At 38.9% G+C, this 15,681-nt stretch overlaps 1 protein-coding gene across 2 annotated transcripts in view; it reads right to left on the bottom strand.

Annotated features, from left to right (window-relative positions):
* Positions 1-598: 598 nt before the first annotated feature.
* Positions 599-15,681, bottom strand: part of PTH2R (parathyroid hormone 2 receptor) — an 88,213-nt gene continuing 73,130 nt past the window's right edge. Inside the window, exons 10-13 of one of the 2 annotated variants that reach the window (XM_047770479.1) lie at positions 6,000-6,094; positions 4,410-4,548; positions 2,611-2,652; positions 599-1,346 (exon numbers count right to left, since the gene is read on the bottom strand). In XM_047770479.1, coding sequence (XP_047626435.1) covers positions 951-1,346; positions 2,611-2,652; positions 4,410-4,548; positions 6,000-6,094 — 672 coding nt within the window. In that variant the 3' untranslated portion in view covers positions 599-950. The remainder of the gene's footprint in view (positions 1,347-2,610; positions 2,653-4,409; positions 4,549-5,999; positions 6,095-15,681) is intronic. The other variant, XM_047770480.1, reaches the window with a different exon arrangement.

The raw sequence follows: 15,681 nt of genomic DNA, 5'->3' as shown, positions 1-15,681 counted from the left end.
ATACCGAAATTTCAAGCTCAGTGAAATTCTAGGGATACATGCTGATCTCCACAGATTTAGAGAAGCGATATTTGGTTGAGTCTCAAAAACAATTTAGTTGCTGGCAGAATTATTTTAAGTGGCCAAAATGTATTCTTAAAACCTACTTTTAATTTATCCCACATGCTATTTGGAATATGGCAATAGAACATAGAAGAAAAAAGCATAGATGCAGTGTGACTTACCATCATGACAAATGATTACAAACAAAATCAGTTTGCAGACACAAGATCACTGACTAAGAAAATCCTGTGATATATAAAGGTTTACAGAAGAGTGAAGACTTGAGATTCAGCTGGTCACAGAGGGGACATTCAAAAGGAGGAATGTGTGCAGTATTTTTTGAGTAATTTTCCTTTTTCCTAGAAAGAAACAAGTTTCTCACACATTAATTATTTTAACAAAGTCCAGCCAACTTATTTTCCAGTATGTACTAGTTCCAAAATCTTTAATTTTCAGTGTACATTTTCAGACCCTAATTGCTCTGATGCACAGGCGAAATGACTGCAATGACAAAAGTGCCTTACAGTGAGAACAAGAATAATAATTTGTTTAAAGAAAAAGGATGCATCTTAAATGACCTCTATCATATGTAGAGCAGTACTTATGAGAGAAAACTAGAGCCAAGCAGCAGAAGTGTTTTTCTACCAAAAGGAGAACAATAAATATCACAGAGAAAGTACCACACATCAATTCCAAAGAGAATGTGATGCCAAAATAAGGTAATAAATTACTCCACTGACACATCTGCTTTGTGGTTTTAGTTATTTACAGGAGCCAACTGATGGAGCCTGAAAACTCCGCACACTTGAGCCCTGAATGTTCAGCTTTGGGGCTCAAGCAGAGGGATGCTGACCAAGTTCCTCCACCACCACCAGAGAGGCGAGCTCTTTAAAGACACAGACGCCGATTCACAGGGCATCCTCCGTCTCTCCTTTGCCTCCTTCAGGGTCCAGATTAAAGTCTAATCGCCGGGAAGATTCCTCCATTGGAATCTCATCTCCCTGCCTCCCGTTACTTTCCTGGGCCTCCTCATGGATCAAGTGTGGCAGGCAGTCCTGCTCTGAGTTACTCCAGACGTAGCCGGGTAAAGTCACATGGCTGTCCGGCTGAGGGCCAGCCGTCTTGGCTGCTTTGCCAGAGATGAGCACCGAGCGCGTGCTGGCCGCCATCTGCGACTGGCTGCTGGTGCTGTGAGTCAGGGTGGTGAGCACGGAGCCGTATCTGTGGCCGCCGCATGGGGGCGTCCTTTTCCAGTCCACAGAGAGATTCCACCGACTCCACATCTTCTTTACCTCAGACTGAACCTAAACCACAAGAACCACATCAGGAACCATCAGGCACGCTGCTGCAACCTTTTTAGATTCATGTCTGCCCTAATTTCAAGGATAGTAATAATCACTAAGGTTCCACTGTGTGCCAGAGACTTTACATAGGCAATACCCTTGAACAGCGCAGGAGTAAGGGGTGCCTCCTGCATGCACCAGAAAATCCCATGACTTCACAGTTGGCCTTCTGTATCTGGGCTTCCACATCGGTGGATTCAGCCAATCCCAGATGTTAACGGTACTGCAGTGGGTACTTAGTGAAAAAAAATCTTCATATATGTCGTAGACTGTGCAAGCCCAAACCTGTGTTGTTCAAGGGTCAACTGTATATTCTCTCCAACCTCCAAAAGCCTTCCTGAGAGGTGTTATTACTGAAGATGAGCAAACTGAGGCTTAGAGAGTGGCAAAGGGATTAGTCCAAGGTTAATACCTTAACAGAAGTTGAAATGCAGCCAATACAAATATCTGACTTATAGGAGAGGAAAAAGAGACTCCAGGTTAAGGGAGAAAAAGGGATAAATAATGCCTGCTGGGGCTGTGGAATGTAACTGTAATACCCATCACACTGCGTAGGCATAATGAAGGACGGAAAATGTGAAAAGGATCAGACAATGAAAGACAGGCACTGCAAGGGCATTCTTAGTAGCGTGGAACTCTTGTTTCCATTCTTGCTACTGAAGATTCAACTCTACTGCTATTTCAACTTTCCAGAAGGGACCTTCTTTGAAAGTTCCATGAGAAGCAGTGGAAACCTGGTAAGCTGATGTCACCAGAAAAAACAGTCCCATTATTTTTCTCCAGCCAACTCCTAAATGAACTAAAACTGTCCCCATCACCATTGTGTAGTTTTAAAAAATGTCAAAATGTTCTAATGGAGTATTCCCAGGGAAAGTATATTTGAATTTCTTATAGACCTTGAAATTAAAGATAAGTTTAAGCATTGACTGGACTATGAAGTTCACTGTCCTTCCAAGTATCCATTGCATTCTAATAAATTGTTTTCTTGACCTCAAGGTTGGCAACTGAATTGACATTGAAAAGTGTTGGAAAAGAAAGACCTTAGTTTGTTACAACAATTCTTGCTTTCTCAAAATAATTTATGATGAAAACATCTCCCATCTCCCTACTCATTCTGTCCTACAACCCCTAAGATCCTAAAGAGCTTCAGGTTACATTGTGATGGCCATTTATAGGCTTATTCAGAGCTAGACATGCAGGAGGTCCAGGGTTCCTTCAAACTTACCTCTCCATTGCAGTAGCAGTAGATGATGGACACAAAGAAACCCTGAGAAGACAACAGAATGTTTTAATTTATTTAATTATGAAGCTCACAACACTAAAGTATCTTGTGCCAAACCGCATAAGTTGAAAAATTGGGGGGTTTTTTTCCAAATGACTTCTCCAGAAAAGTATACAAATTATCCTCTCCTAATATTTCCAAATCCTTAAATATACATGAAAATTGTCTGAGATCTCTCCTTTGTATCAACTGAAGCAAATAACTGAATAAAACACTCCAACATGCACAAAGAACTGTTTTCAATTACATTCATTTCATGTGTTACCACTCAAGGATCACAGAACATCCCCTAGTTCGTAAGTGAAATTTACACACTATGAATGCTAGAAACTACAGACATAGGGTATTACATGGTGAAAACAAAAAGAAATCTTTTTCTCACTCATTCAGAAACATTTATTGCAGGACACGACAGATGGAAACAATTTAATCAAGATAGACAAGGTCCCTGTTCTTAGAGCTTACATTCTAGAAGGAAATACAGAAGGATAAAATATAAACAAATAGCCACAGGAGAAAAATCTAAAATGATAAGATAAAGGCTATGCAGGCAAGACAAATGGTGTTGGAAGAGAAAAATGGATACCATCTATCAAAGGGGGAAGTCAATGAAGACCTCTCTGAAGGGGTGATAATTAAGCCGGTTTGAATGAGCAGAAGCTGGGCCATGTGACTAGTAGAGGGAAGATCATTCCAGGCAAAGGGAACAGCCAGGAATGAGTTGGAGTGGGAATGAGCTTGAGGAACAGAAATTGTAGAAGCATTAGTGTGGCTCACACTTAGTGGGCAGGGGGAACATGGTGTGAGGTGAGGTCACGGTTGGGCAGGATCCCTGCCACGTAGGGCTGTGCACACCAGGAAACAGAATTTGGATTTTATTCTGACTGCAATGGGAAGTCTCTGGCTACTTTCGGCAGATAAGTGACATGGTCAGATTTAGTTGTAAGATTCTTCGGACTATTGCATGGAGAGTAGATTGGAGGCAGGAGGTGGCGCCAAGTGAGTAGCAGGAAGAAGAATTAGGAGGTATCCTACCCAACCATGTGAGGCATGATGGGAATCATAGGTTTTTCTGTTTTGGTTTTGGGTTTTTTTTTTTTTTCTTTTTACAGTCACACCCAAGGCATATGGAAGTTCCCAGGCTAGAGGTCAAATTGGAGCTGTAACTACTGGTTTACACCACAGCCACAGCAACACAAGATCCGAGTGGAGTCTGCGACCTGCACCACAGCTCACAGCAACACCAGATCCTTAACCCACTGAGCAAGGCCAGGGATTGAACCTGCATCCTCATGGATGCTAGTCAGATTTGCTTTCACTGAGCCACGACGGGAACTCCAGGAATCATGTTTTCAAATGAGATCAAATGTGTGGATTGTGTGGAAGCAAAAGCTCTGCCTCCTTTTTGTCTCCCTTTCCCTTTTTCCTCTCCCCTGTTATCCCTTCTTTTGCTTCCATGTACTTCACACACACACACACACACACACACTTGCTCTGTATATTTATACTTTACAACAGCATGCTTTCTCGTCTCAAGGCCCAGGCTTATCTGTGGAAACAGGTCCTGCTGCAGTCAGAGGTTAACCTGACCTTTGCAAGATGGAAAAGCCTACACACCAGAGAACAGCCCCTTTTCTGGCCCTTAGGAAACAGATGCCTGAAATCCAGAAAGCAGGGCAGAGAAATAAGGTTTGTGGGGGGACAGAAATATAGGAATCAAATTACTCAATGGTGCCCTCTACCTGAAAGGAGTTGAAAAAGAGCTCACAGTGCATCCGGATCTCCCACCCAAGCCCAGCAAAGGAGTGGGGCAGGCACACAAACACGATGTAATGCACTCCAAAGACCAGCACCAGCACCAGTGTTGATTTGGCAAGTTTCCTGGAAGGGAATGGAATCCTTTTAATTAATCAACATGGAGTGCCTTTCAGTAGAGACAGCCTGAGACAGGGCTGCCACTTCCCCATCTCATGGGATCCCACTGTTTCTACTAGTTTTCCTCTTCCTCCCTCTTCTTCCTGTCACTTCTCTTCTAAATCAGGTAGTTTATTTTCACTTGCCATGATTATTATCCCCTAAATCTCACAAATCTCATCTCCATTCTTCTTGCTTAAATACCATTTTCATAAAATTGTAAAATTCCTTTTTTTTTTTTCTTCTGTCCTAAGTCTTCTTTAACTTCTGTGTTTGAGACTTGAAACTGTCTTTACTTTCGTAGGCAGCTTCTTGGCTTTTTTGTTCATCTCAGCATCAACCACTCCCTGGTCTCTTCTTACACTTGGATCTTCATTTATCATTTCATATTTTCTCATGAGCTACATGGGGTCAACACCTTTTGCCTTCCCTAAATATTCCCTGTCACACACTCTATCTCAAGTTATCTATAGTTCTAGGTTTGCTTGTTATGTTTGTTTGTTTTTCGCCAACTAAACAAATTGACTTTATTTCCTTTAATGCCTCTTCATATACATTTTCCTGTGTATTTAGAGGAATCCCAGTTTCCAATGTAATCAACTGACTCTGACATGGTTCCAATGATCCCCACCTCCTGATAGTTCCATCCTTGCTAATCCTCTCAACTTGAGCGTGGGCAGGACCTGGAACTTCAATCTAACCCGTCCATTATGGCAAAGATAGCAGGATGCCACTTCTGTGACTATGTTGCCTAAGATTGTAACGTTGTTTACTAGCAGATGCTCTCCCTTGTTTGGTTCAGTGAAGCAAGTTGCCACATTGTGAGATGATCTACTGAGAGGTGGTAAGGAGCGAGGTGGCATCTGGCCAATAGCCAGCAAGAACTTGAATCCTGCCCACAATCGTGGGAGCTTAAGAGTGGGTTCTTCCTCAGTCCAACCAACTGACATCTCAATTACATCCTTGTAAGAGACACAGAAGCAGAGGATTTGATAGAAATTTTGATATAAATTTTCAGATATTTTTTAGATACGTGATAGAAACAATACAGCAAAACCACATTCTTGCTTTTTTTTCAGTTATGACATATTATTTCAGGAATGCAGATAAAATTGCCTGCCAAGATCATCAATGAGAGATTTTCTGGAAGGTTACATAGTTTATGGTAAAGCCCTGACTGCTAAGAACAGATTAATATATATATATATACTTAGAATTTAAGCACATTAAGAAGATTTGTTATTTCCTTTTTCCTAAAATACATACACTTTTCTGATAAATAGCACATTTAAACCAAGCAAAAATACTCATTCACAAATTTAATCTCTCAGAGACATTTCAGACCAATCGATATCTGTTATTTATTCTACATAGTTACCCAAAATATTTCCTCTGATTGATGTCTGTCTTGGAATTACCTGTATTGTTTTCTTGTGTCATGCCCAACTGCATTGGTCTCCCAAATTTTGGTAGCCAGAACTCTAACTGTATTCAGAAACAGAATAAAATTCAGCTGGAAAAAAAAAAAACAGATAATATTACAAAGAATTAAGTTAGTCTTCAAGTTGTTTGTAAAAATTTACATAAATTAAACAACTTTGTATTCAAAGACTAAAAATTACCTATAGTGATTCTAGATGTGCCCTTATAAAAACACAAAGAGATAAAAAATGTTTTCAACAATGCTAGAAACTAGAAATACCAAAGGATGATCCGCCAGAATCCACAAGGGATTTGCAAACCAAATTTCATATGAAGCTCTGTGGCAGACTGGCCACATAAAGGATAATAGTTATTATATAAATGTAACTAACTGCCCCTTTGAATTGAATTCCCAACTTCTGTATCTATTTTAGAGAGAAGAAGAATAGGGTTGTTTGGGGGATGCTGTCTCTCTTAGGACCTTTGAAAAGTGTTGGGTGAAGTATATAAGATTTTTTTTTAAAGAGCCTGGTAAGATACTGTTGAATTTGACAGGTTAGAGGTGTGGGAAGGATCAGAGAAAATCAAATTCTAGCTTTCAGGAGACTAAGGGGTGGGTACCCGTATGAAAAGCCACTTTATGTCCAGGGGCCTCAGAGATCAGTGAAGAGGTCTGAAATGAAGAAGGAAAGATCACCATGTCAGGGATCATAGGGATGTAGGAGCCTGAAGCCCTTGCGTCCTTTCATCTAGTGAGATGTCTACAGTCTAGAAAGTGCTAGTACTTAGGAATAATGGAAATGTGGATTGCCAGAAGTGGGTTTGTGTTAATGCCAAAGCAATAGCCCAATCAACTCTGCATTCCTGGGAATAATTTGTCTTTCAGAATTTTCAGTCACTTCTGGAATCTAGAGATTTTGGTTTACTGGGTGATTTACATGCCCCATTCCCTAATCCAGGTGATCATTTGCATCAGCCCTTAACCTCCACCACCTTTTTTGCCATCCCACCACTGACTACCCCATGGACATCTCTTACCAATTTCATAACTTCCTACAAGAACTGGGGGCTGGGTCTTGAGCCCTGTACCCTAGAGGAAGGACAGAGCTGTGCTGTGAAATTGTGGAAGGATGTTTTCAGGCTAATAAGAGCCGCTAGTTATTGAACACTCTCTAATTTAAATGCTCACATAAAAATGGGACAGGCATTTTCATTATGCCCATTCATTATGAATGAATGAAGAAACTCCAGCTCAAAATGATTAACTGTTTTGACCTGGGCTACCCAGCTATCAGCAGGAATTTCAACCAGGTCTATGTGAGTCTATATTGTGAATTCTTAAGCACTATCTTAGTTTTTCAATTAAATTTAATTTTTTAATTTATTGAGATAACATTGGTTCATAACACTACTTTTTTTTTTTTTTTTTTTTGCTTTTTAGGGCTGCGCCTGCAGCATATGGAAGTTCCCAGGCTGGGATCAAATTGTAGGTACCGACGCTGGTCTGCCACAGCCATAGCAACTCGGGATCAGAGCTGCATCTGTGACTTATACCACAGCTGAGAGCAATGCCAGGTCCTTAATCCACTGAGCAAGGCCAGGGATCAAACTTGCATTCTCATAGATCCTAGTGGGTTTCATTAACCACTGAGCCACAAAGGGAATTCCAACATTATGTGCTTCACGTCTACAACATTATATTTTGGTTTCTGTATATACTCAGCATGCCCTCCACCAAAAGTTAGTTTCCATCCATTCCCTTTATCCATTTGGTCCTCCCCACTCCCTTCCTCTCTGATAAACACTCTGTTCTCTGTATCTGGGTGTTTGTTTTTATTTAGTTTAGTTTGTTAATTTATTTTGTTTGGGGGACTATTGTTTTTATATTCCACATATAAGTGAAATCATACAATATTTGCTTTTCTCCATCTGACTTACTTCAGTTAGCATAATACCCTCAGGGTCCATTGATGTTGTCACAAATGGCAAGATTTCACCTTTTTATGGCTGAATAATATTCCACTGTATGGAATATATACAGACATATCAATGCGTATTTAGACGATAGATAGATAGATAGATAGATAGATAGATAGATAGATAGATAGAGAGATAGATAGATAGAGAGATAGAGAGATAAATGTTAGAGATATCACATCTTCTATATCCATTCATCTATCAATGGGCACTTAGGTTGTTTCCATATCTTGGCTATTGTAAAAAATGCTGTGATGAATATAGGGGTACATGTATCTTTTCAAATTAATGTCTTTGCATTCTTTGAATTCCCAGAAGTGGATTAGCTGGATCATATGGTATTTCTATTAATTTTCTGAGCAATCGCCATACTGTTTTCCACAGTACCAATTCACATTCCCACCGACAGTGTGTATGAGTCCCCTTTTCTCCATATCCTCTCCAACTTATTTCTTGTCTTTTTGATAATAGCCATTCTAATGGACATAGACTGATATCTCATTGTGGTTTTGATTTGCATTTCCTTAATAATTAGTGATATTGAACATCTTTTTATGTGTTTGTTGGCCATATGTATGTGTATTCAGCTCCTCTATCCATTTTTTTAATCAGTTGTTTTTTTGTTGTTGAATCATGCAAGGTCTTTATATATTTTGGATATTAATCCCATTGTTGGATATATCATTTGCAAATATCTTCTCCTATTTTGTAGGTTGTCTTTTTTGCTGCTGATGATTTCCTTTGCTATGCACAAGCTTTTTAGTTTGATGTAGTCATGTTTGTTTATTTTTGCTTTTGTTTCCCTTGCTTGAGGAGACAGATCCAGAAAGATATTGCTAAGACCAATGCTAAGAGCATACTGCATGTTTTCTTCTAGGAGTTTATGGTTTTGAGTCTGATTTTCAAACTCATCCATTTTGAGTTGGTTTTTGTGTGCTGTGTGAGATATTTGCCCTTTTTTTTTTTTTTCCCCATGTGGCTGTCCAGTTTCCCCAATGCCATTTATTGAAGAGACTATCATTTCTCCATTTATGTTCTTTGCTCTTCTGTTGTAAATTAACTGTCCATACATATGTGAGTTTATTGCTGGTCTCTCAGTTCTGTTCCATTTATCTATGTGTCTGTTTTTCTGCCAAAGCCATGCTTGAAATTGTTTGAAATCAGAGACTGTGACATCCTCAGCTTTGTTCTTTTCCCTCTGGATTTCTTTGGCCATTTGGGAGTCTTTTATGGCTCTATACAAATTTTTGGATTTTTACGTTCTCATTCTCTGAACAATGTCCATGGGATTTTGATGGGGATTGCACTGACTGTATATTGCTTTAGGTAATATAGACATTTTAATAATGTTAATTCTTCCAGTCTGTGAGCACAGAATATTTTTCTATTTCTTTGTGTAGTCTTCGATTTCTTTCAGCCTGTCTTATAGTTTTCAGTTTACACATTTTTCTATTTCCTTGGATAAATTTATTCCTAGGTATTTTGTTGCTGCTGCAACTATAAATGGGATTGTTTTCTTAATTTCTCTCTCTGTTGGTTGACTGTTAGTGTATAGATATGCAACAGATTTTTGTGTATTGATTTTTTACTCTGCAAATATACTGATTTTTTTTATTAGTTCTAACCCATTTTTTGTAAGTCTTCAGGGTTTTATATATAAAATCATGTCATCTGCAAACAGCATCAGTTTGACTTCTTACTTTTTAATTTGAGTGTGTTTTATTTCTTTTTCTTGTTTAGCTGCTCTGGCTAGGACTTCCAGTACTATGTTGAATAAAAGTGGTAAGAGTGGGCATCCTTGCCTTACTCTTACAGAGATAGCTTTCAGCCTTTGAGTATGGTGTTAGCTATGGTTGTCAGATGTTGTCATATATGGACTTTGTTATGCTGAGGTACACTCCTTTTATACTGATTTTATTGAGTTTTATCATAAATTAATCTTGTTGATTGCCTTTTCTGCAACTATTGAGATGATCATATGATTTTTACCTTTTACTTTGTTAATGTAGTGTATCATAATTTATTTGCAGCCATTGAACCATCCTTGAATCCTTGGAATAAATCTCACTTGATTACACATCTGATCCTTTAAATGTATTATTGTATTAAGTTTGTAAATACAGTTCGCTAATATTTTGTTGAGGATTTTTGTGTCTATGGCAATCAGAGATATTGGCCTATAATTTTCTATTTGTGTATTTTCCTTGTTTGGATTTGATATCAGGGTAATATCATCCTCATAAAATGAGTTAGGAAACATTCTCTCCTCTTCAATATTTTGGAAGAGCTTGAGAATGATAGATAATCAATCTTTAATTGTTTGGTAGAATTCACTTGTGAAGCCATCTGGTCCTGGAATTTTTATTTTTGAGAGGTTTTGATTACTGCCCCAATCTCCTTACTAGTGATCAGTCTATATGAACTTTATTTCTTTATGATTCAGTCTTAGAAAGTTGTATGATTCTAAGAATTTGTCCATTTATTTTAGATTGTCCAATTTGTTGGTGTATACTTGTTCATAATATTCTATTATAATTCTTTGTATTTCTATGATATCCATTATATTTCTTTTCATTTCTGATTTTATTTATCAGAACCTCCTTTTTTCTTAGTGAGTCTAGCTAAAGGTTTGTTAATTTTATCTTTTCAAAGAACCAACTCTTAGTTTCATTAATCTTTTCTATTATTATTATTTTTTATAGTTCACTGAGTTGCTTCATGACAGCTATTTTGAATCCTCTATCAGTTAGATCACAATGCTCTGTGACTTTAAGCTTGATTTCTGGAGAACCGTCATTTTCTTTTGCTGATACAGTGTTACTGTGGTTCTTCATGGAGCTCCATAAGTTGTTTCTTCATGGAGCTCGGTAAGTTGTTCCTCTGAAGCTTTTTTTTTTTTTTTGTAACTTGATTTTGTAACAGATTAGTAATTAGAGGCCTCTCATTTCCCAGTAGGTGGTGCTACAGCACAAGTTTCTGGTTTCTTACCTTGACCGCTTCTGGTTATATTTGAGAATCAGCACTTTCTACCATCCACCACCTGTGAAAGGTGTCACCCACTGCCCTGATTGTCACTGCTTGTGCCTCTGGGGTCATTAGTGCCCTGCTGCTGCTGGCATCGCTGCCTGGAACATTGGAATGGTGAGCCCTTCTGCCATGTCCAGGGTCTCGGGCTCCACTACTCCAAGGGTAGGGTGGTGATGGGAAGCCAGGGTGTCAGATACCTCTGCTGCGTCCAGGGTTGTCAGGTTCACAGGCACCACCTCTGCTGTTCCCCTGGTTCTGCCTCCAAGTGTTCCAATCCACCCACCTTTAGATATAAAGGGATGTGGAACACTCTGGTGCCCTGCTGTGTTGGGCAGAGGCATCTTTGTTGAATTATGGATGTTTCTACTGGTTGTAGACTGAAGGAGAAAGGCAAAGAGAGTGCCACATACCACCATGATGCTAACATCACTCATAACCACTATCTTACGTCTTCTTTTTAGGAGGATAAGAAGATACAAAACATGAGAGTTGATTTTCCTTCATCCTTGTCCACTACAACACCTGGTTCATGTCCACAGAATCTTTTTCAGTAAGAAGGTGAGAAGCTGCTGCTTGTCCATCATACAAGTGCTACTTTATGAATGCCCAAACTTATTTCATGCTTATAGTCATGCTCCCTAAGATTATACTCCCTGGTAATACAATGGAGCAGGGAGTGAAAATAGTTGGAAGTGATGCTGTGTAACTACTGTAAAGTGCTAAAAGCTGAAGATGGCAGAGTTTTCGAAGCAATGCTAGCTGGGTATTGTCACTTGTCATTCACTATTCCTGGAAAAGGAAGAATTAGAAATGGCTTCAGATGAGCCAGCCTTAAGTTCCATCTATATTAAAATGCCCATGACCAGGGACTCTACTCAAGTCAGTAGACCATACTAAGTAAATTCCACAAATTCCCAGAAACTTGATTAAAGACACACATCAACTGAATCACTTTGTTGTACAGCAGAAATTATCATAACATTGTAAATCAGCTATACTTCAATAAAACTTTTAAAAATTTAAATAAATAAATAAATACATAAAGTAGAAACAAATCAATCAGTCCCTCAGCTTATAACTAAGTGGATTATGGAAAGAATTAAGAATTAAGAAAAATTGGAGTTCCTGTTGTGGCCCAGCGGTTAACAAATATGACTGGCATCCATGAGGATAGAGGTTTGATCCCTGGCCTCCCTCAGTGGGTTAAGGATCCAGCGTTTCCATGAGCTGCAGTGTAGGTCACAGACACAGCTCAGATTCCATGTTGCTGTGGCCCTAGTGTAGGATGGCAGCTACAGCTCCAATTAGACCCCTACCCTGGGAACCTCCATATGCCATGGGTGTGGCCCTAAAAAGAGAGAAAGACAAAAAAAAAAGAATTAAGAAAAACTATGATTAATAGAACTTGCTGCCTTAAAAGATAGGTAAACAAAATACACACACATGGGCATGCACGCACGTGTGCACATGCACACACACACACACATTGATACATGAATAGCAGTTGAACGAAATTCAAAAAAATTATTACAAATAATTTAGGAAAGTACAGAATACAGGTTAATTAGAAACTAAGTTATTGACTACTTACTATTATAAATGTTTTAGGTAAATTGATGCTTATCCTTCACAAAAGCTCTATGAGACAGGTATATTACTGTCCCCATTCTATAGATGAGGAATCAAAATCAGAGCTGACACTAGTTATGCATGGTCACACAGCCAGCAAGTGGCAGAGCCCTAATGAGGCACATGCAGCCTGGATGCATAGCATGGACTCTTAACCACTGCACCAAACTGCCCATAAAATAGAGTTAATAGCAGATTGAGATGGAAAAAGAAATGTTTTAAAGAGCAGGATGGACTGAGAAGAGACTGTAAAGAAGAAAATTTATAACCAAGTTTCAAAATCAGTATTAGAAACAGCAAATATTAGGTCTAACAGAGTGGGAAAATGGATTTAGCAAGTTAGAAGACACTTGAAGAGAATCTTATTCAAATGGAGGGATAAAGAACAAAGACTTCTGTGATGAGGGACGGCTGCCTATATGGAAGGCATGGAATTGAGGATCATTATAAAGATTACTTCTCCTTCAGGAGAAAATTATAAAGAGAACAAATCAATAATGACATAAAAGAAAAGATCTTGCTCTAAAGAACACCTGAGTTTGCAGAAGGAAAAATGACTAGATACTGGGTAAATGGAATAAAAAACAACAATTCACATTTTGCTGAAACTGTTTCCAAAAAATTTTAATGAAGAGATAATTCTAAGAGAAAATCATTTAGAGAGTTCCTTGCATATCTCAAGTAACCTTCTTGGAGGGAAAATTTTGCCTAAAGCCATTCATAAGCCAGTAACACAGAGAATAAATTTTATGCAAATGTGGTTTCAAAGTAATGCAAATATAAACATTATATTCCCTCTCAATTACATTTTTAAAGATTTATTCAAAGTGCCACAGATGAATTAAAACAACAAACTCAAAATTTCAGCCATGAAACCTCTGGCTTCTCAGGCTATTTTGGATACGCTTACTAGAATCACCTTTGCCTCCCCAATCTCACTCTCACTAGAACAGCTCATTCCCAGGTTTCAGGCTGAATGTCACTTTTTGTCAAAAGCTATTCTTGACAGCCTAGCCCCACCATAGCACTTGTTCCATTTAAATGTCTGCCTCCCCCACTACGCCTAAGGTTAAGGAGAAATTGGTGTCTGTTTCCCCACCCTCTCAGCCCCATGGCCTCATACAGTGCCAATAACATCCTTGATGTTTAATCAAGATGTGTTAAACGAGCAATGAAATGTACACTCTGTAAACCTTACTTATATTGAGCTAAGTCAGCACATCACCCTTCAATAGAGAATCTTCACTTCTAGGTGTCTATCACAAAGACATAAGCAGAGAGAGAAGTCAAAATTTATGTATAAGCAAGTCTACTGTTATAAACTTTTCCCTAGGGAGTTCCCATCATAGCTCAGTGGTTTATGAACCCAACTAGTAGCCATGAGGAAGCAGGTTCCATCCCTGGCCTCACTCAGTGGGTTAAGGATCCAGCATTGCCGTGAGCTGTGATGTAAGCTGGCAGCTGCAGCTCCAATTTGACCCCTAGACTTGGAACTTCAATATGCCACACGTGTGATCCCAAAAAGCAAAAGTAAATAAAATAAATGAAATAAAATAAAATGAAACTTTCTCCTTACACTTACAATTATCATCTACACCTTTGGCTACATAATGAGGAGGAGGGGGTTCCTTTCTCCCCATTCCTGATTTTTCCCTCCAGGGAAGGCAGCTTCTGTTCTCCCCACTCCCACTTAACTCTCTCCACCCCTGGAGGAGATGGACTGAATTTGATGAGTAATTGTGGGAAGAGTACTGAGTTTGCTTGACTCATCCCATCTTTCTTTATTTTGAAAGCTTGCAGTGAGCAGGCTTTTTCTACAGCATCTCCAGGCTTAGGAGCCTGCCCTTGGCATCCTGTGCCCAGGTGGGCAGATCCTGCCTAATTATGGGATACTTCGACTGATCCACTTGGCTAACAGACCAAAGATCACACCCTCCAACCCAGACTCCAGCATCTATAAGGGTTTTTGTTTTGACACACTCTCTCCTCTTTTGTTTTCTGTCTGAGCAGCAAAGGAGGCTCTGTATTAGCTGCTCTTAGAGATTTTCTGAATATCTCACATCTCACCCCATATGTTGGCTTATTTTTCAGTATCATGAACATAAGAAATGTTTTTGCTTTGTGTGTGTAGATATACATAAATATATATATCTTAATACATATATTAATATATATAACTTAACCATTTTGTAATTTGATTATCTGTATAATGAATATGAAGACAAAATATACAGCTCACTTCTTATCAGTTGGAATTCAATTATAACTTAGGGGTAAATGCTCGAGCCTGAATTTCAGTCAAGGTTCCATATCTGACTAATTTAGAAGAGGGGGATGGATTATGGAACAGAGATTTTCCTCCGGGGAAAAATCAATTTTGTATTTGCAATTCCATCAAAGATTAGAGACTAAATTTCATCCAGTTTACTTAAAATTCCTCCCTTACCAGTCATCCCTCTCACCCTCCCCTCTTGTGCTTCAGGATGTAGCCTCCTTTAACAACAAATGGGCGGAAATGAATTACTGAGAAGCTTGTAGTCTGTTCGTTGTATGAAAAGGGTTATTTTCATATTGTATAAAGTGCACTGGATATGATTTTTTAACTTATCACTTTAAAATTTTTCCTAAAGGAACTTACTAGAAGTACCATCTTAGTCCATCTGCCGGAGTTCCCAGAGCTATCCTTTAATAGGTACATGGAACAAAACACATATAAGGAAAAAAATTGAAAATCTCGGTCTCTCCATTTAATGCACTATAAGTAGCATGCAGTCTCCTCAAGGACCACTACTTACTCAGTCATTCACATTAGATCGTTATTCACAGGATGAGTAAGCCCATGAGAAAAAAAAAATACACAAACTTCTTGTTGACCTCAGAGATTAGTCCTTAGCTTGGGTATACAGTGGTGCTGTAAACCATGACACACATCTAAAACCAGGCAAACACCAACAGAAAGAGAGAGAGAGGAAGAAAGGGAGAAGGAGAAAGGGAGGGAGGGAGGGAGGGAGGAAGGCAGGCAGGCAGGCTGGAAGGCTATTGCCC

The sequence above is a fragment of the Phacochoerus africanus genome, chromosome 3 (genome assembly GCF_016906955.1).
Source record: "Phacochoerus africanus isolate WHEZ1 chromosome 3, ROS_Pafr_v1, whole genome shotgun sequence".
Lineage (NCBI taxonomy): Eukaryota > Metazoa > Chordata > Mammalia > Artiodactyla > Suidae > Phacochoerus > Phacochoerus africanus.
This window is presented reverse-complemented; position numbering and strand designations above follow the sequence as displayed.